Here is a 21961-nt window from a genome sequence, read left to right as displayed (position 1 = left end):
GAAAGAGCTGGAGCTGAAGCTGTATGCCCCCACATCAATTCATGGCACCATGCTCGTCTGTTATCATGATCATACCAATGCCTAGGTTCAGATTTTTTGGCCTAAAATGCCATCAAGAGATATGTCACGTCCTGCTCAGCGTGTCAACTCACCAAGCCAAGCTCATGGTTCCCATTTTGCCTCAAAAACCCTGGAAGTATGAAGGGTTGGATTTTGTTGGCCCACTGACCCGGACTGCATCTGGAAATGCCTACTTGTTGGTCTTTGTTGACTAAAACAGCCATTTGTGCCTATGTTTGGGACAAATACACGTCATGGGATAAATATCTGCTTTGCACTGTGTAGGCCCCCTACAAAAGCACAGCTGAACTGTCACCCCTCTTCGCAGGTCCATTCTGTGTCAGTCAGAAGCTGGAGGATGTCAACTATAGACTGACTAGGCTAGACCCTGGTGTTGATGGGATAATGGTTGGAGTGCTGATAGAGATTATTGTGCCAATGCCTTAATAAAGAATTTTTTCTTATTTATCAGTGTTCTTCCTTTTCTTCAATGGCAATTATGTATGTGAAAAGCCAAGTTTCTGAAAGAATCATGGCTTAATGAAAGTATCAGTGACTCAGATATAATGTGCTGCACCTTGTATCAAGTTGACAGATATGGAAGAGGGGATGAGTGGTTATCACTGTTAGATCAGGTTTATCTGTGGCAGTTGTTCAGTTATGAACGAGATTGTGATTGTCAGGGAGATGAAACTAACAAGAAGCTGCTCAGAAGCAGAAGACAGAAGAATCACAAGAGCGCATAGCTCATGTGATTTAAGAGGAAGTGATATTTGAAACAATATAAGAGAAAATAAAACAGGAAACACCACATATGAATGATCAACAAAACATCATTCAGGTAAATTTAAAGGATGAGATGAGGAGATGCTTGTAAATCTTGAGGTTGACGGGCTAGTGATGAGCATGACTGGAGTTAGGGCCAACTGGAACTAAGAGTCTCATGGCTCTACTGTAAATGAAACAAATATGGAAATCTGGTTCAATGATAAAATACAATTTTTATACATGATCTCACCCCCAAGCAATATGAAAAGATACTTTGCCAGGCTTTTTTTTTTACCTAAATAAATCCTCCTTCCTCTTATCTGAAGTCCAGGTAGAGTCTGCTCTGACCCAAACTCTGTTATTGTTTTGATTGAGTGACCCCTATTGGCCAAAAATGACATACTGATGATCGGTCCTGGCCCTACAGTTTCTTCCTCTGCACTGATGGGCGGTGTATTAAAAAATAAACAACACTGCAAATATATAAAATGTGGTGAAATTGTGATGAGCCTGCACTTAGACAGAGACGAACCAGAGCAAAGTCATGAGGACATTTTTAGACACCAGTCTCTTGTTAATGTTGTTCTCCTGCTTCTCCTCTGCTGTGTCCTCCTCTCTTTATTCTTCCTCTTGTCAGTTTCAGGGACAGTTTCATATAAATGGGATGAACAAACCTGGAGATGTGATTCTAGGAGGAATTTTCAGACTTCACTTATTTTCTGCTGATCCTGACCTGTCTTTTACCTCAGAGCCACAACAGTCTACCTGCTACAGGTGAGTCTGACAGGGAAACAGACAAATTAAGAAGCTGCTGGAAAGTATAACATGATTTTACTTTAGTACTGAACTTTTATAAATGGTTTTGAAGCGTAAGTCACTATTTCCAGTATCTGGCGTTATGAAAGGTGTAGCTTTCTCACAGACTTGTATTACTTGTGTCTTTGTGTCAGTTTTGATATTATAGGTTTCAGAGCGTCTCAGACCATGGTCTTTGCTATTGATGAGATCAACAGAAAGTCAAACCTGCTGCCTAATGTGACTCTGGGATACAGTCTGTATGATAACTGTGTCCAAGAAGGAATTGCATTCCGTGCAGCACTGACCTTAATCAGTGGTCAAGAAGAGCAAGTTACATTAGAGGAGAACTGTGTAGGAACTCCTCCAGTCCTAGGGATTGTGGGAGATTCTTCCTCGACTCGTACTATTGCCATATCCACAGTCTTAGGTTTGTACAGGCTGCCTCTGGTAAGTTTTTTTTCATCTCACTCATTTTTGTGATGTATTTTAAAATGTAATTCAAGTAATTAAGTGAAATTGAATAACATGAAGGTGTGGTTATTGAAGAATCAACCTTCAAATTTCAGCCAACACTTGAATACATGCTCTGTTGTTTTGCAGGTGAGTTATTATGCCACATGTTCCTGCCTGAGTGATCGACACAGATTTCCATCTTTCTTTAGGACGATCCCGAGTGATGCTTTTCAGGTGAAAATGTATAAAATAAAGCATGTGCAACAACATTCTATATATATACTGCAGTGAAAAATAATCACTATTTGTGATTTGAGAAATGTTGACAGGAGTCAAAAAAAATTAAAAAAAACAATCCACAGAAGTGTCAAGTCTTTAGTGTGATCTACCCTGATACTTGAGTGAACCATAGTTTATGTTACTGGTATTCTAGTAAAGATGATTCCAGCCTGTGCACTAATCCCTCTGCTCTGTGTCCACATAGGTGAATGCTATGATTCAGATTCTAAAACACTTTGGTTGGACTTGGACAGGTCTGCTCATTAATGATAGTGAGTATGGAGTCCACGCTGCCCGATCCTTTCACTCTGATCTGGGTCCAGCTGGTGGAGGTTGTCTGGCTTACACAGAGATTTTGCCCCGGGGTGATGACCCTGCTGAACTCAGGAGAATAGTGGATGTGATGAGGAAATCTACAGCTCGGGTGGTGATTGTGTTTGCAAGTGAGAGTCGCATCCTCAACCTCATGAAAGAGGTACGTATATTAGATGTATATTTAATAAATACAACTGTTTTCTCTGTAAATCTGACTGTTATTTTTACACTTACTTAGTGTCTGTCAGATTCAAATGTTGATGTAACACCTCGGCCGTACCAGGGACATTTTTATCTAAAAAAAGAAAGAATTATCAATATGTGTTCACTTATTCAACGTACAGGTGGTGAGGCAGAATGTGACAGGCCTGCAGTGGATTGCCAGTGAAGCCTGGTCATCAGCTGATGTGCTCCAGACTCCTCACTTCATGTCGTATCTGAGTGGAACACTGGGCATCTCCATCCGTCGAGGAGAAATACCAGGACTCAGAGACTTCCTGTTACAAATACGTCCTGATCTACATCCCAACAACACAGATGGAAACAGCCTGGTGAGAATTAAATATTCCAGTCTGACATGGAACTACCAACAATTAAATAGTGTCATTATTTCATTTATTTTTTTCAGGTGAATCAGTTTTGGGAACACACATTTCAGTGTAGATTTGCACCACCTACAGCAGGTTCGGTGGAAGCTGAAGGAGAATTATGCACTGGACAGGAAGTTATAGAGAATGTAGAGACTGATTTATTGGATGTTTCAGACCTCAGGGAAGAGTATAATGTGTATAAGGCTGTGTACGCTCTGGCGTATGCTCTTGATGACATGCTGCAGTGTGAGCCAGGGAGAGGACCTTTCAGCAACAACACCTGTGCTCATTTACAAAGACTGGAGCCATGGCAGGTGAGATATCAGTTTACACTCAACTCTTCATTTCACTTAATTCTTTGCATGCTTTTAGGGCTCAATGAATGGTAAATGGAATGTAATTATATCACACTTTTCTAGTCTTGATGAACACTCAAAGTTCTTTGGTTGTTGGGGTGCGCAGACTGTGAGCCTAGGCTGGGCCGGGTCTAAGGTATGGGTGGGATTTGGTCTGAGAAGACCCTCTGATACAGCTGTTAAGGTGAACTTGTCAAAAATAGATTGTGTTTTTAACAGTTCCTCCAAGAACCACGCCTCTCCAGGTCACACTGTCATTGCCCACGTAGGCGTTGAAGTCTCCCAACAGAACCATGGAGTCCCCGGTTGGAGCACTTTCCAGCACTCCTTCCAGAGACTCCAAAAAGGCCGGGTACTCTGCACTACTGTTTGGCCCGTAAGCCGAAACAGCAGTGAGACACCTACCCCCCACCCGAAGGCGGAGGGACGCGACCCTTTCATTCTGCAGCGAGAACTCCCAACACATGGCGGCTGAGCTGGGGAGCTATAAGCAAGCCCACACTAGCTCGCCGCCTCTCACCTTGGGCAACTCCAGAGTAATAGAGAGTCCAGCCTCTCTCAAGCAGTTGGGTTCCAGAGCCCAGACTGTGCGTCGAGGTGAGCCCGACTATTTCTAGTCAGTACCGCTCCACCTCTCGCACAAGCTCAGGCTCTTTTCCCCCCAGCGAGGTGACATTTCCATGTCCCCATAGCTAGAGTTGTTGTCCCGCGATTGGGCTGTCGGGGGGCCCCCGCCCACGACTGCCACCCATTCCGCACTGCACCGACCCCTTATGGCCCTCCATGCAGGTGGTGAGCCCACTTGGAGAGGCGCCCACATCGCTCTTTCGGGCTGAGCCCGGCCGGGTCCCGCGGGCAAAGACCCGGCCACCAGGCGCTCGCCTGCGAGCCACACTCCCGGGCCTGGCTCCAGGGTGGGGCCCCGGTGACGCCAATCCGGGCGACGTAAACATCTTCTCTTTCTTCTAAATCTGATCATTCTACACATCTGATTCTATTTTCCAAAGCTTGTTCATTACATGGAAAAAGTCAACTTCACCACAACATTTGGTGATCAAGTGTCATTTGATGAAAATGGTGATACCTTACCTGTATATGACATCATGAACTGGGTGTGGCTCCCTGATGGAAGAACTAAAGTTCAGAGAGTGGGTGAGGTTAAGAGGTCAGCCTTCAAAGGTGAAGAACTCACACTGGATGAAGACAAAATCTTCTGGAACTTTGACTCCAAACAGGTAACTTCTTACTTTTTCAGACGACCATCTCTTTCCCTTAATCATTATAGATGAGTCTAACAGACACTGATGTTTCTCCACACAGCCTCCTCGCTCAGTGTGCAGTGACAGTTGTCCTCCTGGTACCCGAATGGCCAGAAAGAAGGGGGAACCTGAGTGTTGTTTTGACTGTGTCCCTTGTTCTGAGGGAAAGATCAGCAATACAACTGGTGAGTGTAATCTTTTAAACACCACAGTTCACAGATTTTGTATAAACATGTATCTCATCACCCGCTTTTCTCAGGCTCCATGGAGTGCACCAGTTGTCCAGAAGATTTCTGGTCCAGCCCCCAGCGTGACCACTGTGTTCCTAAGAAAACAGAGTTCCTCTCCTACCATGAGCCTCTGGGTATCTGCTTGACAACCACCTCACTGTTGGGCACATGTATCTGTGTTGTTGTTCTGGGCATCTTCATCCATCATCACAGCACACCTATAGTTCGTGCCAACAATTCAGAACTCAGTTTTCTTCTCTTGGTGTCTTTGAAGTTCTGTTTCCTCTGCTCGTTGCTCTTCATTGGACGACCCAGATTATGGACTTGTCAACTAAGACATGCAGCATTTGGCATCAGCTTTGTGCTTTGTGTCTCATGTATCCTGGTGAAAACCATGGTGGTTCTGGCTGTGTTCAGGGCCTCCAAACCAGGAGGTGAGTCCAGTCTGAAGTGGTTTGGTGCTGTGCAGCAGAGAGGAACAGTTCTGGTTCTGACTTCTGTTCAAGCAGCAATCTGCACTGCCTGGCTTGTCTCTGCTTCACCAGTGCCTCATAAAAACACCCAGTATCACAGTGACAAGATAGTTTATGAGTGTGCAGTTGGGTCCACAGTTGGTTTTGCAGTTTTACTTGGTTATATTGGTTTACTGGCCGTCCTCAGTTGTTTGTTAGCTTTTCTAGCAAGGAATCTTCCAGACAGTTTCAATGAGGCCAAACTCATCACTTTCAGCATGTTGATCTTCTGTGCAGTGTGGGTGGCCTTTGTCCCTGCTTACATCAACTCACCAGGCAAATATGCAGATGCAGTGGAGGTTTTTGCCATCCTGGCCTCTAGCTCAGGCCTCTTGATGGCGCTGTTTGGAACTAAATGTTATATAATCCTGTTGAGACCAGAGAGAAACACAAAGAAGGCCATCATGGGTCGAGGCACTGACACTTAAAAATAGCAAAATACAGAAATAATCAATTGTGAGTGTAAATACACAGTCGTTTATAATAATGTACAGTATGTATTGAACAGAGACTTACTTTACATTGGAACACAAAATCCAAAAGAGAGTCCACAATTTTTAATGTTTATGTGAATTCCTTTCAACCTGAACTTTTTCCGTTGTGTGTATTGTAACAGCCAGAGTATTGCTGCAATGCTCGTTTATGCCACGATGTGGAGCCTTCTTTTGTTGTGCTGTGTTGTGCAGTAGAGTGTACTGGGTATATTTATACAGTATATATATGTATATATACATACATATATAGCTCCAATAAACTCCAGTTCACTTTCACTGTATGTGATGAGTTGGTGTAGGTTTTAACTTCCCTGTGCAATGTTTGTGTGTGAGTGGTACATATAGTGCCGTGAGGCCTGGCTTTGTATAGCCAAATTTATATTCTGTTAAATAAAAGTGCAGCGTGGAAATCCTTCCTCTTTGTCGTCTGTCCGTGCTATACAGGAGCTTTGCTAACAGCTGCTTCGGCTAAGCCTCGCCACCTGCATTAGCTACACATTACAAATGGTGCCTAAACATTATTCACTGGACCTTGCCTTGTAACCAGAAAGAAGGTGGTGCTTTCTGTTTTTCTGCACGTAATCACATAGTGCTGGGTGTATTTTATAGGAGCTAATTTAATTTAACTGTAGCCTGGATAATTAGCTTGTTTTTGCTCCTAAACAACATTAAAGGTGTATTTGAATTGTCAGTACATAATGGCAACTTACCCAGACACAGACTGAAGACTCTGACGTGGACCTTACTCTTCTGACTGGATATTCTATTCCTTGCCGTACTACTCAAGGCAGAGTAGAACAGGTTCAGGCAAAGGTTGTGAGACTGAGAGTGTCTGCAGGACTCGCTGGAGCTACAGCACAGCACACTGGGAGCAGTCTGATAAAGAAACCACTCCACACAGGCCATGCCAACTCCCTCAACTGCTTTACTACTATGATCCCAAAGCCAAATGTGGTTTGCATTCCCTGAAAGAGCTGGAGCTGGAGCTGTATGCCCCCACATCAATTCATGGCACCATGCTCGTCTGTTATCATGATCATACCAATGCCTAGGTTCAGATTTTTTGGCCTAAAATGCCATCAAGAGATATGTCACGTCCTGCTCAGCGTGTCAACTCACCAAGCCAAGCTCATGGTTCCCATTTTGCCTCAAAAACCCTGGAAGTATGAAGGGTTGGATTTTGTTGGCCCACTGACCCGGACTGCATCTGGAAATGCCTACTTGTTGGTCTTTGTTGACTAAAACAGCCATTTGTGCCTATGTTTGGGACAAATACACGTCAAGGGATAAATATCTGCTTTGCACTGTGTAGGCCCCCTACAAAAGCACAGCTGAACTATCACCCCTGTTCGCAGGTCCATTCTGTGTCAGTCAGAAGCTGGAGGATGTCAACTATAGACTGACTAGGCTAGACCCTGGTGTGGATGGGATAATGGTTGGAGTGCTGATAGAGATTATTGTGCCAATGCCTTAATAAAGAATGTTTTCTTATTTATCAGTGTTCTTCCTTTTCTTCAATGGCAATTATGTATGTGAAAAGCCAAGTTTCTGAAAGAATCATGGCTTAATGAAAGTATCAGTGACTCAGATATAATGTGCTGCACCTTGTATCAAGTTGACAATTTGGAAGAGGGGATGAGTGGTTATCACTGTTAGATCAGGTTTATCTGTGGCAGTAGTTCAGTTATGAACGAGATTGTGATTGTCAAGGAGATGAAACTAACAAGAAGCTGCTCAGAAGCAGAAGACAGAAGAATCACAAGAGCGCATAGCTCATGTGATTTAAGAGGAAGTGATATTTGAAACAATATAAGAGAAAATAAAGCAGGAAACACCACATATGAATGATCAACAAAACATAATTCAGGTGAATTTAAAGGATGAGATGAGGAGATACTTGTAAATCTTGAGGTTGATGGGCTAGTGATGAGCATGACTGGAGTTAGGGCCAACTGGAACTAAGAGTCTCATGGCTCTACTGTAAATGAAACAAATATGGAAATCTGGTTCAATGATAAAATACAATTTTTATACATGATCTCACCCCCAAGCAATATGAAAAGATACTTTGCCAGGCTTTTTTTTTTACCTAAATAAATCCTCCTTCCTCTTATCTGAAGTCCAGGTAGAGTCTGCTCTGACCCAAACTCTGTTATTGTTTTGATTGAGTGACCCCTATTGGCCAAAAATGACATACTGATGATCGGTCCTGGCCCTACAGTTTCTTCCTCTGCACTGATGGGCGGTGTATTAAAAAATAAACAACACTGCAAATATATAAAATGTGGTGAAATTGTGATGAGCCTGCACTTAGACAGAGACGAACCAGAGCAAAGTCATGAGGACATTTTTAGACACCAGTCTCTTGTTAATGTTGTTCTCCTGCTTCTCCTCTGCTGTGTCCTCCTCTCTTTATTCTTCCTCTTGTCAGTTTCAGGGACAGTTTCATATAAATGGGATGAACAAACCTGGAGATGTGATTCTAGGAGGAATTTTCAGACTTCACTTATTTTCTGCTGATCCTGACCTGTCTTTTACCTCAGAGCCACAACAGTCTACCTGCTACAGGTGAGTCTGACAGGGAAACAAATTAAGAAGCTGCTGGAAAGTATAACATGATTTTACTGAAGTACTGAACTTTTATAAATGGTTTTGAAGCGTAAGTCACTTTTTCCAGTATCTGGCGTTATGAAAGGTGTAGCTTTCTCACAGACTTGTATTACTTGTGTCTTTGTGTCAGTTTTGATATTATAGGTTTCAGAGCGTCTCAGACCATGGTCTTTGCTATTGATGAGATCAACAGAAAGTCAAACCTGCTGCCTAATGTGACTCTGGGATACAGTCTGTATGATAACTGTGTCCAAGAAGGAATTTCATTCCGTGCAGCACTGACCTTAATCAGTGGTCAAGAAGAGCAAGTTACATTAGAGGAGAACTGTGTAGGAACTCCTCCAGTCCTAGGGATTGTGGGAGATTCTTCCTCGACTCGTACTATTGCCATATCCACAGTCTTAGGTTTGTACAGGCTGCCTCTGGTAAGTTTTTTTTCATCTCACTCATTTTTGTGATGTATTTTAAAATGTAATTCAAGTAATTAATGGAAATTGAATGTCATGAAGGTGTTGCTATTGAAGAATCAACCTTCAAATTTCAGCCAACACTTGAATACATGCTCTGTTGTTTTGCAGGTGAGTTATTATGCCACATGTTCCTGCCTGAGTGATCGACACAGATTTCCATCTTTCTTTAGGACGATCCCGAGTGATGCTTTTCAGGTGAAAATGTATAAAATAAATCATGTGCAACAACATTCTATATATATACTGCAGTGAAAAATAATCACTATTTGTGATTTGAGAAATGTTGACAGGAGTCAAAAAAAATTAAAAAAAACAATCCACAGAAGTGTCAAGTCTTTAGTGTGATCTACCCTGATACTTGAGTGAACCATAGTTTATGTTACTGGTATTCTAGTAAAGATGATTCCAGCCTGTGCACTAATCCCTCTGCTCTGTGTCCACATAGGTGAATGCTATGATTCAGATTCTAAAACACTTTGGTTGGACTTGGACAGGTCTGCTCATTAATGATAGTGAGTATGGAGTCCACGCTGCCCGATCCTTTCACTCTGATCTGGGTCCAGCTGGTGGAGGTTGTCTGGCTTACACAGAGATTTTGCCCCGGGGTGATGACCCTGCTGAACTCAGGAGAATAGTGGATGTGATGAGGAAATCTACAGCTCGGGTGGTGATTGTGTTTGCAAGTGAGAGTCGCATCCTCAACCTCATGAAAGAGGTACGTGTTGATGTATATTTAATAAATACAACTGTTTTCTCTGTAAATCTGACTGTTATTTTTACACTTACTTAGTGTCTGTCAGATTCAAATGTTGATGTAACACCTCGGCCATACCAGGGACATTTTTATCTAAAAAAAGAAAGAATTATCAATATGTGTTCACTTATTCAACGTACAGGTGGTGAGGCAGAATGTGACAGGCCTGCAGTGGATTGCCAGTGAAGCCTGGTCATCAGCTGATGTGCTCCAGACTCCTCACTTCATGTCGTATCTGAGTGGAACACTGGGCATCTCCATCCGTCGAGGAGAAATACCAGGACTCAGAGACTTCCTGTTACAAATACGTCCTGATCTACATCCCAACAACACAGATGGAAACAGCCTGGTGAGAATTAAATATTCCAGTCTGACATGGAACTACCAACAATTAAATAGTGTCATTATTTCATTTATTTTTTTCAGGTGAATCAGTTTTGGGAACACACATTTCAGTGTAGATTTGCACCACCTCCAGCAGGTTCGGTGGAAGCTGAAGGAGAATTATGCACTGGACAGGAAGTTATAGAGAATGTAGAGACTGATTTATTGGATGTTTCAGACCTCAGGGCAGAGTATAATGTGTATAAGGCTGTGTACGCTCTGGCGTATGCTCTTGATGACATGCTGCAGTGTGAGCCAGGGAGAGGACCTTTCAGCAACAACACCTGTGCTCATTTACAAAGACTGGAGCCATGGCAGGTGAGATATCAGTTTACACTCAACTCTTCATTTCACTTAATTCTTTGCATGCTTTTAGGGCTCAATGAATGGTAAATGGAATGTAATTATATCACACTTTTCTAGTCTTGATGAACACTCAAAGTTCTTTGGTTGTTGGGGTGCGCAGACTGTGAGCCTAGGCTGGGCCGGGTCTAAGGTATGGGTGGGATTTGGTCTGAGAAGACCCTCTGATACAGCTGTTAAGGTGAACTTGTCAAAAATAGATTGTGTTTTTAACAGTTCCTCCAAGAACCACGCCTCTCCAGGTCACACTGTCATTGCCCACGTAGGCGTTGAAGTCTCCCAACAGAACCATGGAGTCCCCGGTTGGAGCACTTTCCAGCACTCCTTCCAGAGACTCCAAAAAGGCCGGGTACTCTGCACTACTGTTTGGCCCGTAAGCCGAAACAGCAGTGAGACACCTACCCCCCACCCGAAGGCGGAGGGACGCGACCCTTTCATTCTGCAGCGAGAACTCCCAACACATGGCGGCTGAGCTGGGGAGCTATAAGCAAGCCCACACTAGCTCGCCGCCTCTCACCTTGGGCAACTCCAGAGTAATAGAGAGTCCAGCCTCTCTCAAGCAGTTGGGTTCCAGAGCCCAGACTGTGCGTCGAGGTGAGCCCGACTATTTCTAGTCAGTACCGCTCCACCTCTCGCACAAGCTCAGGCTCTTTTCCCCCCAGCGAGGTGACATTTCCATGTCCCCATAGCTAGAGTTGTTGTCCCGCGATTGGGCTGTCGGGGGGCCCCCGCCCACGACTGCCACCCATTCCGCACTGCACCGACCCCTTATGGCCCTCCATGCAGGTGGTGAGCCCACTTGGAGAGGCGCCCACATCGCTCTTTCGGGCTGAGCCCGGCCGGGTCCCGCGGGCAAAGACCCGGCCACCAGGCGCTCGCCTGCGAGCCACACTCCCGGGCCTGGCTCCAGGGTGGGGCCCCGGTGACGCCAATCCGGGCGACGTAAACATCTTCTCTTTCTTCTAAATCTGATCATTCTACACATCTGATTCTATTTTCCAAAGCTTGTTCATTACATGGAAAAAGTCAACTTCACCACAACATTTGGTGATCAAGTGTCATTTGATGAAAATGGTGATACCTTACCTGTATATGACATCATGAACTGGGTGTGGCTCCCTGATGGAAGAACTAAAGTTCAGAGAGTGGGTGAGGTTAAGAGGTCAGCCTTCAAAGGTGAAGAACTCACACTGGATGAAGACAAAATCTTCTGGAACTTTGAATCCAAACAGGTAACTTCTTACTTTTTCAGACGACCATCTCTTTCCCTTAATCATTATAGATGAGTCTAACAGACACTGATGTTTCTCCACACAGCCTCCTCGCTCAGTGTGCAGTGACAGTTGTCCTCCTGGTACCCGAATGGCCAGAAAGAAGGGGGAACCTGAGTGTTGTTTTGACTGTGTCCCTTGTTCTGAGGGAAAGATCAGCAATACAACTGGTGAGTGTAATCTTTTAAACACCACAGTTCAGAGATGTTGTATAAACATGTATCTCATCACCCGCTTTTCTCAGGCTCCATGGAGTGCACCAGTTGTCCAGAAGATTTCTGGTCCAGCCCCCAGCGTGACCACTGTGTTCCTAAGAAAACAGAGTTCCTCTCCTACCATGAGCCTCTGGGTATCTGCTTGACAACCACCTCACTGTTGGGCACATGTATCTGTGTTGTTGTTCTGGGCATCTTCATCCATCATCACAGCACACCTATAGTTCGTGCCAACAATTCAGAACTCAGTTTTCTTCTCTTGGTGTCTTTGAAGTTCTGTTTCCTCTGCTCGTTGCTCTTCATTGGACGACCCAGATTATGGACTTGTCAACTAAGACATGCAGCATTTGGCATCAGCTTTGTGCTTTGTGTCTCATGTATCCTGGTGAAAACCATGGTGGTTCTGGCTGTGTTCAGGGCCTCCAAACCAGGAGGTGAGTCCAGTCTGAAGTGGTTTGGTGCTGTGCAGCAGAGAGGAACAGTTCTGGTTCTGACTTCTGTTCAAGCAGCAATCTGCACTGCCTGGCTTGTCTCTGCTTCACCAGTGCCTCATAAAAACACCCAGTATCACAGTGACAAGATAGTTTATGAGTGTGCAGTTGGGTCCACAGTTGGTTTTGCAGTTTTACTTGGTTATATTGGTTTACTGGCCGTCCTCAGTTGTTTGTTAGCTTTTCTAGCAAGGAATCTTCCAGACAGTTTCAATGAGGCCAAACTCATCACTTTCAGCATGTTGATCTTCTGTGCAGTGTGGGTGGCCTTTGTCCCTGCTTACATCAACTCACCAGGCAAATATGCAGATGCAGTGGAGGTTTTTGCCATCCTGGCCTCTAGCTCAGGCCTCTTGATGGCGCTGTTTGGAACTAAATGTTATATAATCCTGTTGAGACCAGAGAGAAACACAAAGAAGGCCATCATGGGTCGAGGCACTGACACTTAAAAATAGCAAAATACAGAAATAATCAATTGTGAGTGTAAATACACAGTCGTTTATAATAATGTACAGTATGTATTGAACAGAGACTTACTTTACATTGGAACACAAAATCCAAAAGAGAGTCCACAATTTTTAATGTTTATGTGAATTCCTTTCAACCTGAACTTTTTCCGTTGTGTGTATTGTAACAGCCAGAGTATTGCTGCAATGCTCGTTTATGCCACGATGTGGAGCCTTCTTTTGTTGTGCTGTGTTGTGCAGTAGAGTGTACTGGGTATATTTATACAGTACATATATGTATATATACATACATATATAGCTCCAATAAACTCCAGTTCACTTTCACTGTATGTGATGAGTTGGTGTAGGTTTTAACTTCCCTGTGCAATGTTTGTGTGTGAGTGGTACATATAGTGCCGTGAGGCCTGGCTTTGTATAGCCAAATTTATATTCTGTTAAATAAAAGTGCAGCGTGGAAATCCTTCCTCTTTGTCGTCTGTCCTTGCTTTACAGGAGCTTTGCTAACAGCTGCTTCGGCTAAGCCTCGCCACCTGCATTAGCTACACATTACAAATGGTGCCTAAACATTATTCACTGGACCTTGCCTTGTAACCAGAAAGAAGGTGGTGCTTTCTGTTTTTCTGCACGTAATCACATAGTGCTGGGTGTATTTTATAGGAGCTAATTTAATTTAACTGTAGCCTGGATAGTTAGCTTGTTTTTGCTCCTAAACAACATTAAAGGTGTATTTGAATTGTCAGTACATAATGGCAACTTACCCAGACACAGACTGAAGACTCTGACGTGGACCTTACTCTTCTGACTGGATATTCTATTCCTTGCCGTACTACTCAAGGCAGAGTAGAACAGGTTCAGGCAAAGGTTGTGAGACTGAGAGTGTCTGCAGGACTCGCTGGAGCTACAGCACAGCATACGCAAACACTGGGAGCAGTCTGATAAAAAAACCACTCCAACAGTCCTTTATCCCGATACACCAACACACAATGCAGCAAGTGTCATGTTCAAATGCTCTTGCCCTGGGTTCATGTCCTGCACATGCCCAACCTGCAACACTGCATCTCATATGCTGTCGCCCCCTCAGTCACAGCCCATGCCAACTCCCTCATCTGCTTTACTACTATGATCCCAAAGCCAAATGTGGTTTGCGTTCCCTGAAAGAGCTGGAGCTGAAGCTGTATGCCCCCACATCAATTCATGGCACCATGCTCGTCTGTTATCATGATCATACCAATGCCTAGGTTCAGATTTTTTGGCCTAAAATGCCATCAAGAGATATGTCACATCCTACTCAGCGTGTCATCTCACCAAGCCAAGCTCATGGTTCCCATTTTGCCTCAAAAACCCTGGAAGTATGTAGGGTTGGATTTTGTTGGCCCACTGACCCGGACTGCATCTGGAAATGCCTACTTGTTGGTCTTTGTTGACTAAAACAGCCATTTGTGCCTATGTTTGGGACAAATACACGTCATGGGATAAATATCTGCTTTGCACTGTGTAGGCTCCCTACAAAAGCACAGCTGAACTACCACCCCTGTTCGCAGGTCCATTCTGTGTCAGTCAGAAGCTGGAGGATGTCAACTATAGACTGACTAGGCTAGACCCTGGTGTTGATGGGATAATGGTTGGAGTGCTGATAGAGATTATTGTGCCAACGCCTTAATAAAGTATTTTTTCGTATTTATCAGTGTTCTTCCTTTTCGTCAATGGCAATTATGTATGTGAAAAGCCAAGTTTCTGAAAGAATCATGGCTTAATGAAAGTATCAGTGACTCAGATATAATGTGCTGCACCTTGTATCAAGTTGACAGATTTGGAAGAGGGGATGAGTGGTTATCACTGTTAGATCAGGTTTATCTGTGGCAGTTGTTCAGTTATGAACGAGATTGTGATTGTCAGGGAGATGAAACTAACAAGACGCTGCTCAGAAGCAGAAGACAGAAGAATCACAAGAGCGCAAAGCTCATGTGATTTAAGAGGAAGTGATATTTGAAACAATATAAGAGAAAATAAAACAGGAAACACCACATATGAATGATCAACAAAACATCATTCAGGTAAATTTAAAGGATGAGATGAGGAGATACTTGTAAATCTTGAGGTTGACGGGCTAGTGATGAGCATGACTGGAGTTAGGGCCAACTGGAACTAAGAGTCTCATGGCTCTACTGTAAATGAAATAAATAAGGAAATCTGGTTCAATGATAAATGATAAATTAATGATAATGATAAATTCAATGCCAGGCTTCGTCTAAATCCTCCTTCCTCTTATCTGGTCCAGGTAGAGTCTGCTCTAACCCAAACTCTGTTATTGTTTTGATTGAGTGACCCCTATTGGCCAAAAACGACATTCTGTGTGTTTCAATAAGTACATTAATAAATCAGTCAGAAACATGATTCGGTCCTGGCCCTACAGTTTAATCCTCTCCACTGATGGGAGGAGTATTAAAAAATAAACAACACTGCAAATATATAAAATGTGGTGAAATTGTGATGAGCCTGCACTTAGACAGAGATGAACCAGAGCAAAGTCATGAGGACATTTTTAGACACCAGTCTCTTGTTAATGTTGTTCTCATGCTTCTCCTCTGCTGTGTCCTCCTCTCTTTATTCTTCCTCTTGTCAGTTTCAGGGACAGTTTCATATAAATGTGATGAACAAACCTGGAGATGTGATTCTAGGAGGAATTTTCAGACTTCACTTATTTCCAGCTGATCCTGACCTGTCTTTTACCTCAGAGCCACAACAGTCTACCTGCTACAGGTGAGTCTGACTGCTGACTGAATGCTGGTAATTAAACCGATTAGTATAAAACTTTAAGTTGATTTGTGATGTTGATACTGACTTTATTTGCAATGTCTAAAGTTGTTAAAAGTGTAGCTTTTCATGGTTATTGTATGATGTATTTAAATGGTAAAAATGTGTATTACTTGTGTGTGTTTGTGTCAGTTTTAATATTATGGGATTCAGACTGGCTCAGACCATGGCCTTTGCTATTGATGAGATCAACAGAAAGTCAAACCTGCTGCCTAATGTCACTCTGGGATACAGTCTGTATGATAACTGCTTCCAACTAGGAATTGGATTCCGTGCAGCACTGACCTTAGTCAGTGGTCAAGAAGAGCAAGTTACATTAGAGGAGAACTGTGTAGGAACTCCTCCAGTCCTAGGGATTGTGGGAGATCCTAACTCTTCAAATTCTATAGCCATTTCTGCAGTCTTAAGTCTGTACAGAGTGCCTATGGTAAGTTTTTAAGTCTTCCACTTCAATCATTATGGTGATTAATTAAATTATATTATGTTATTTTTCCATTTAATGGAGATGTGACAGTTAGGTAATCAACCTAGAATATTTGAAAATATTAGAAAAATTTTAACTTTTCTCACAAGAAGTGGTCTGCTCTCTTTGCAGGTGAGTTATTTTGCCACATGTTCCTGCCTGAGTGACCGAGAAAAGTTTCCATCTTTCTTTAGGACGATCCCGAGTGATGCTTTTCAGGTGAAAATCTATCTACAAAAAGAAAAGAGTGTGTCACCAGTCATGTTATATGTCTCATTGACAGAGTTGTGTGGTGTCAGATATACAACACTTAAAGACAGTGATTAGTCTCTGAGCAGGATTTCCTGTTGAGCAGGATTTCTAGTAAAGATGATTCCAGCCTGTGCACTAATCCCTCTGCTCTGTGTCCACATAGGTGAATGCTATGATTCAGATTCTAAAACACTTTGGTTGGACTTGGGCAGGTCTGATCATCAGTGATGATGATTATGGAGTCCACGCTGCCCGATCCTTTCACTCTGATCTGGGTCCAGCTGGTGGAGGTTGTCTGGCTTACACAGAGATTTTGCCTCAGGGTTATGATCCTGCTGAACTAAGGAGAATAGTGGATGTGATGAGGAAATCTACAGCTCGAGTGGTGATTGTGTTTACAAATAAGAGTAACATGATAAACCTCATGAAAGAGGTCAGTCCTGAAAAAGATGTGTTGCAAAAAACATTTAGCTTTTTGAAAAGAGATTTAATTACTAATAATTCACATTTACATAGTTAAAGCTGGATAAATTAAATTAGCATGCAATAGTTTGTAAAGGTTTGTGTATGACATCAACTGTGGAAACTATATTATACTTTTCTGGTGTGAAAGTATGAATTCATATACATGTGATACTACATCATACAGGTGGTGAGGCAGAATGTGACAGGCCTGCAGTGGATGGCCAGTGAAGCCTGGTCATCAGCTGCTGTGCTCCAGACTCCTCAACTCATGCCGTACCTGGGTGGAACACTGGGCATCGCCATCCGTCGAGGAGAAATACCAGGACTCAGAGACTTCCTGTTACAAATACGTCCTGACCTACATCACAACATCACAGGTGGAAACAGCATGGTGAGAATTTCCCTCTGACTTGAGAAAATAATAAACTGGCATTCATTTAAAAATGAACTTCATTGCAGGTGAATCAGTTTTGGGAACACACATTTCAGTGTAGATTTGCACCACCTCCAGCAGGTTGGGTGGAAGCTGGAGGAGAATTATGCACTGGACAGGAAGTTATAGAGAATGTGGAGACTGAATTGATGGATGTTTCAAACCTCAGACCAGAGTATAATGTGTATAAGGCTGTGTACGCTCTGGCGTATGCTCTTGATGACATGCTGCAGTGTGAGCCAGGGAGAGGACCTTTCAGCAACAACACCTGTGCTCATTTACAAAGACTGGAGCCATGGCAGGTGAGATATCAGTTTACACTCAACTCTACATTTTACTTAATCCTTTGCATTTCTGTAAGATTTGAATGAAGTGTAATAATTTAATACATTAACGAATTAAAGCATGTCACTTTCCATATAGAGCAAGCAGTGTATTGTAATATCAGCACAAAGTGTATATAATATATACATAATATATATATATATATATATATACACAAACACACACACTGTGTTCACAAACGTGGCCAGCTTTGGCAAAACTGGGAACAGCTAGAACCAGAAGTTATTGTTTAAGTTATTTGCAATGTCCAACACATATAAATCGGATATTATTTGAAGAAGATGTGGTCATTTGAATGTAGGCACTCCTCAGACTGCTTTAGGAAGAATTTTGCCCTCAAATATTTACACCTTCTGGCAGCCAAGAGACAGAATTATCACATTTACATAGAACAAACCCTTCCTGGTTGTTGTGAGCTACACTGCTGGTGGCTTATTCTGTTATCATTTCTTGTCCTTACACTCAAGTAATCATATTTCCATCATCTGTTTTTGTTGTTTCATGAAAATGAAAAAAAAAAGATACTATATATACTTAAGAGAGAAGGATCAAACATAGACACATATTTCTAATATCAAATCAAATGAAATACAATGAAGTGGCTCTCTGGTGTAGTGTGGATGGATCAGTCTGTTACTGAATGAGCTGATGATGTGCTAACTCTCAGCTAGTTGCTAAATCATTAGCATCACAGTCAATACTTCATACACAAAGCTGTGTCATTCACAAATGATTCAAGCACATCAGCACAGCCCTGGAGCTAGTGGATAACAACGCAGCCACATAACGTTATGAATTACAAAAAAATATTAAAAAACAAAATGTGTTTTAATCCCTGTATGTGACTTCGAATGAACACTAACGTTACATATATTAACGACATTAATAAACATTCCCCATAAGAAGACAAAGGGTTAATGAAAGGTTTGGGGTGCTGGCATAATGTCATCATGTCAAACTACTGTGTCTGTTCCTCAAGGTATCCAGTTATTCTCAAGCTCTCTTTGGCCGCTAAATAATCCATCTGTGTGTTGTTTTTGCAACAATGAAGTCTGCTAGCGTTCATCCTAAGGTGTTAGCATGAAGATCGCTAGCTTAAAATGCTAACGAGTCCACTCCCATAGCAGAAGTGAGATCTGTGTCTGTCTCTGTCCTTGTTAAGAAGTACAGCCACAATTTAGTCCTGCGGTTTTTCCTTGTCCATCTTTCTTCAACATTGAACACACACACACTCACTCACTGCAGCAGTAGCTGCCTCTGCTGCATATTAAGTAGCCATGTGTTTTTTCTGTGTGCCGAGATATGCTGAGAGTTGTTGTTTATTAGTGTTGCTAGGCAGCAGACATTTAACTGGCAGCGCAAGTTAAATATTCTGGTTGTACGCCCTCTGATGTTGCGGCGAATACTTCTACGAACAACATAGTGAATATGAAAGCTTCCGTGTGTGTGCCGTCTGTGGAGCCCCGCGCCACTTCACACACGATGTAAACAAGGCTTAACTAGGAATCACAGCGATCAAACATCCCTAATTCATAAAGAAAATGTATGGTTTTAAGACCCAAAATACGATTTGAAGCATGTAGTGGCTTCTTCGAAACTTCAACTTTTTCAAATGAATTTCATTATATAAGTTGATGAATAGGCTTAATTCCGAAGTAAATCCCATTCTTCTTTTATTTTCATTCCTCAGCACTGGTAACAGCTGAGGCCAGAGGCAGAGGTTTTCAAGGTGTCAGTTGGTTATCATTAACAAATCCTCTCAAATTTGGCACAAACACTCTTTCCTTCCTTTCAACATGCATATGTTATCTGAGAAACTTGTGAATCTGTTGGTCAGCTGAGGCAAACAACCGCTGAACAGGCAGTAATTGTTGTTTTTGTTCTTGTTTTATTTTTGTGTCTGATTCTCATGTCAAAGCTTGTTCATTACTTGGAAAAAGTCAACTTCACAACAACATTTGGTGATCGAGTGTCATTTGATGAGAACGGTGATACCATACCTGTATATGACATTATGAATTTTGTGTGGCTCCCTGATGGAAGATCTACAGTTCAGAGAGTGGGTGAGGTTAAGAGGTCAGCCTTCAAAGGTGAAGAACTCACACTGGATGAAGACAAAATCTTCTGGAACTTTGAATCCAAACAGGTAACTTCTTACTTTTTCAGACGACAATCTCTTTCCCTTAATCATTATAGATGAGTCTAACAGACACTGATGTTTTTCCACACAGCCTCCTCGGTCAGTGTGCAGTGAGAGTTGTCCTCCAGGTACCCGCGTGGCCAGAAAGAAGGGGGAACCTGAGTGTTGTTTTGACTGTGTCCCTTGTTCTGAGGGAGAGATCAGCAATACAACTGGTGAGTGTAATCTTTTAAATACCACAGTTCAGAGATGTTGTATAAACATGTATCTCATCACCCTCTTTTCTCAGATTCCATGGAGTGCACCAGTTGTCCAGAAGATTTCTGGTCCAGCCCCCAGCGTGACCACTGTGTTCCTAAGAAAACAGAGTTCCTCTCCTACCATGAGCCTCTGGGTATCTGCTTGACAACCACCTCACTGTTGGGCACATGTATCTGTGCTGTTGTTCTGGGCATCTTCATCCATCATCACAGCACACCTATAGTTCGTGCCAACAATTCAGAACTCAGTTTTCTTCTCTTGGTGTCGCTGAAGTTGTGTTTCCTCTGCTCGTTGCTCTTCATTGGACGACCCAGATTATGGACTTGTCAACTAAGACATGCAGCATTTGGCATCAGCTTTGTGCTTTGTGTCTCATGTATCCTGGTGAAAACCATGGTGGTTCTGGCTGTGTTCAGGGCCTCCAAACCAGGAGGTGAGTCCAGTCTGAAGTGGTTTGGTGCTGTGCAGCAGAGAGGAACAGTTCTGGTTCTGACTTCTGTTCAAGCAGCAATCTGCACTGCCTGGCTTGTCTCTGCTTCACCAGTGCCTCATAAAAACACCCAGTATCACAGTGACAAGATAGTTTATGAGTGTGCAGTTGGGTCCACAGTTGGTTTTGCAGTTTTACTTGGTTATATTGGTTTACTGGCCATCCTCAGTTGTTTGTTAGCTTTTCTAGCAAGGAATCTTCCAGACAGTTTCAATGAGGCCAAACTCATCACTTTCAGCATGTTGATCTTCTGTGCAGTGTGGGTGGCCTTTGTCCCTGCTTACATCAACTCTCCAGGCAAATATGCTGATGCTGTGGAGGTTTTTGCCATCCTAGCTTCCAGTTTTGGCCTCTTGGTGGCGCTGTTTGGACCTAAATGTTATATAATCCTTGTGAGACCAGAAAGAAACACAAAGAAAGCCATCATGGGTCGTGGGACTATAGAGTAAAATGGTTAACACCCCTGTTGCACTCTCTGATGCTCTGTATTTTAGAATTGTGTTGAAATTACTAGATCACAATGTATACAATAAAGATGTTGATAAGAAATATTTCAAATTATGTTGTTTATTTTTTTCTAACCACTGATTATTCCAGTGTTGGGAGGTAAGGTCATTTTACACAATTTTATTTTACAAAAATACAACAAGGGCAACATTTATCACAACTCACCTTGTGCTGTTCCTGTTGAACCAATTCTGCCAAGTCTCTTTCTCTTCAACAACAGGGCCCCAAACCATGGTCACCTCTGCTTTGGCTAAATGCTAACACTAAACCCAATAAAGAGTCTCTTACTTTTAATATTTAGTAAATTATTGCATGGTACGTTATCAAGGTCAGTCTGGCAATTACACAGAGATGGCAGCTGGCTCCTCAGCAGAATCCTCTAGGACAGGTCATCAGGATTGGCATTGTGGGACCCCAGATGGTTGGAAAAGGCGAAGCATAACCAGGTGAAGAAGAGGAACCAGTGGACCTGGTGAGAGTTCTATGTCTTGGAGGTGCAGATTTTTGGGGGCAGTCCAAACCATGAAAGGTTCCTTGGTGCCCTCAAACCAATGTCCCAATTCCTCTAGGGAAGTGGTTCCGAGATTCATGAAACAGGACGTGATGTCCGTTATGCCAATAGATGGTTGTGACAAAAGTAAACAACAGTTGT

The 21961-nt window shown here is 42.8% G+C and overlaps 3 protein-coding genes across 3 annotated transcripts in view; all 3 read left to right on the top strand.

Annotated features, from left to right (window-relative positions):
- The window catches only part of LOC310941034 (NACHT, LRR and PYD domains-containing protein 3-like), a gene marked incomplete at both ends in the record, with an annotated part of 313773 nt that overhangs the window by 66113 nt on the left and 225699 nt on the right, over positions 1–21961 (top strand). The window lies entirely within an intron of this gene.
- LOC310940552 (vomeronasal type-2 receptor 26-like) lies at positions 4723–6048 on the top strand (the record flags this gene model as incomplete). The annotated part of the gene is made up of 3 exons (XM_083905541.1): positions 4723–4731; positions 4940–5063; positions 5138–6048. The coding sequence occupies 3 exons, from the start codon at positions 4723–4725 to the stop codon at positions 6046–6048; spliced, it is 1044 nt and encodes a 347-aa protein (XP_083761667.1).
- LOC310940550 (extracellular calcium-sensing receptor-like) lies at positions 15670–21251 on the top strand (the record flags this gene model as incomplete). Its single annotated transcript, XM_083905539.1, has 9 exons — positions 15670–15899; positions 16086–16380; positions 16549–16635; positions 16832–17101; positions 17318–17524; positions 17593–17868; positions 19830–20057; positions 20143–20266; positions 20341–21251. 9 exons carry the CDS (start codon positions 15670–15672, stop codon positions 21249–21251), a joined length of 2628 nt encoding a protein of 875 aa, XP_083761665.1.

This window comes from Microchirus variegatus (assembly GCF_963457635.1).
Source record: "Microchirus variegatus genome assembly, chromosome: 19".
Taxonomy (NCBI): Eukaryota; Metazoa; Chordata; class Actinopteri; order Pleuronectiformes; family Soleidae; genus Microchirus; species Microchirus variegatus.
The sequence above is the reverse complement of the archived record's forward strand: the minus strand, read 5'-3'. Positions and strand labels throughout refer to the sequence as shown.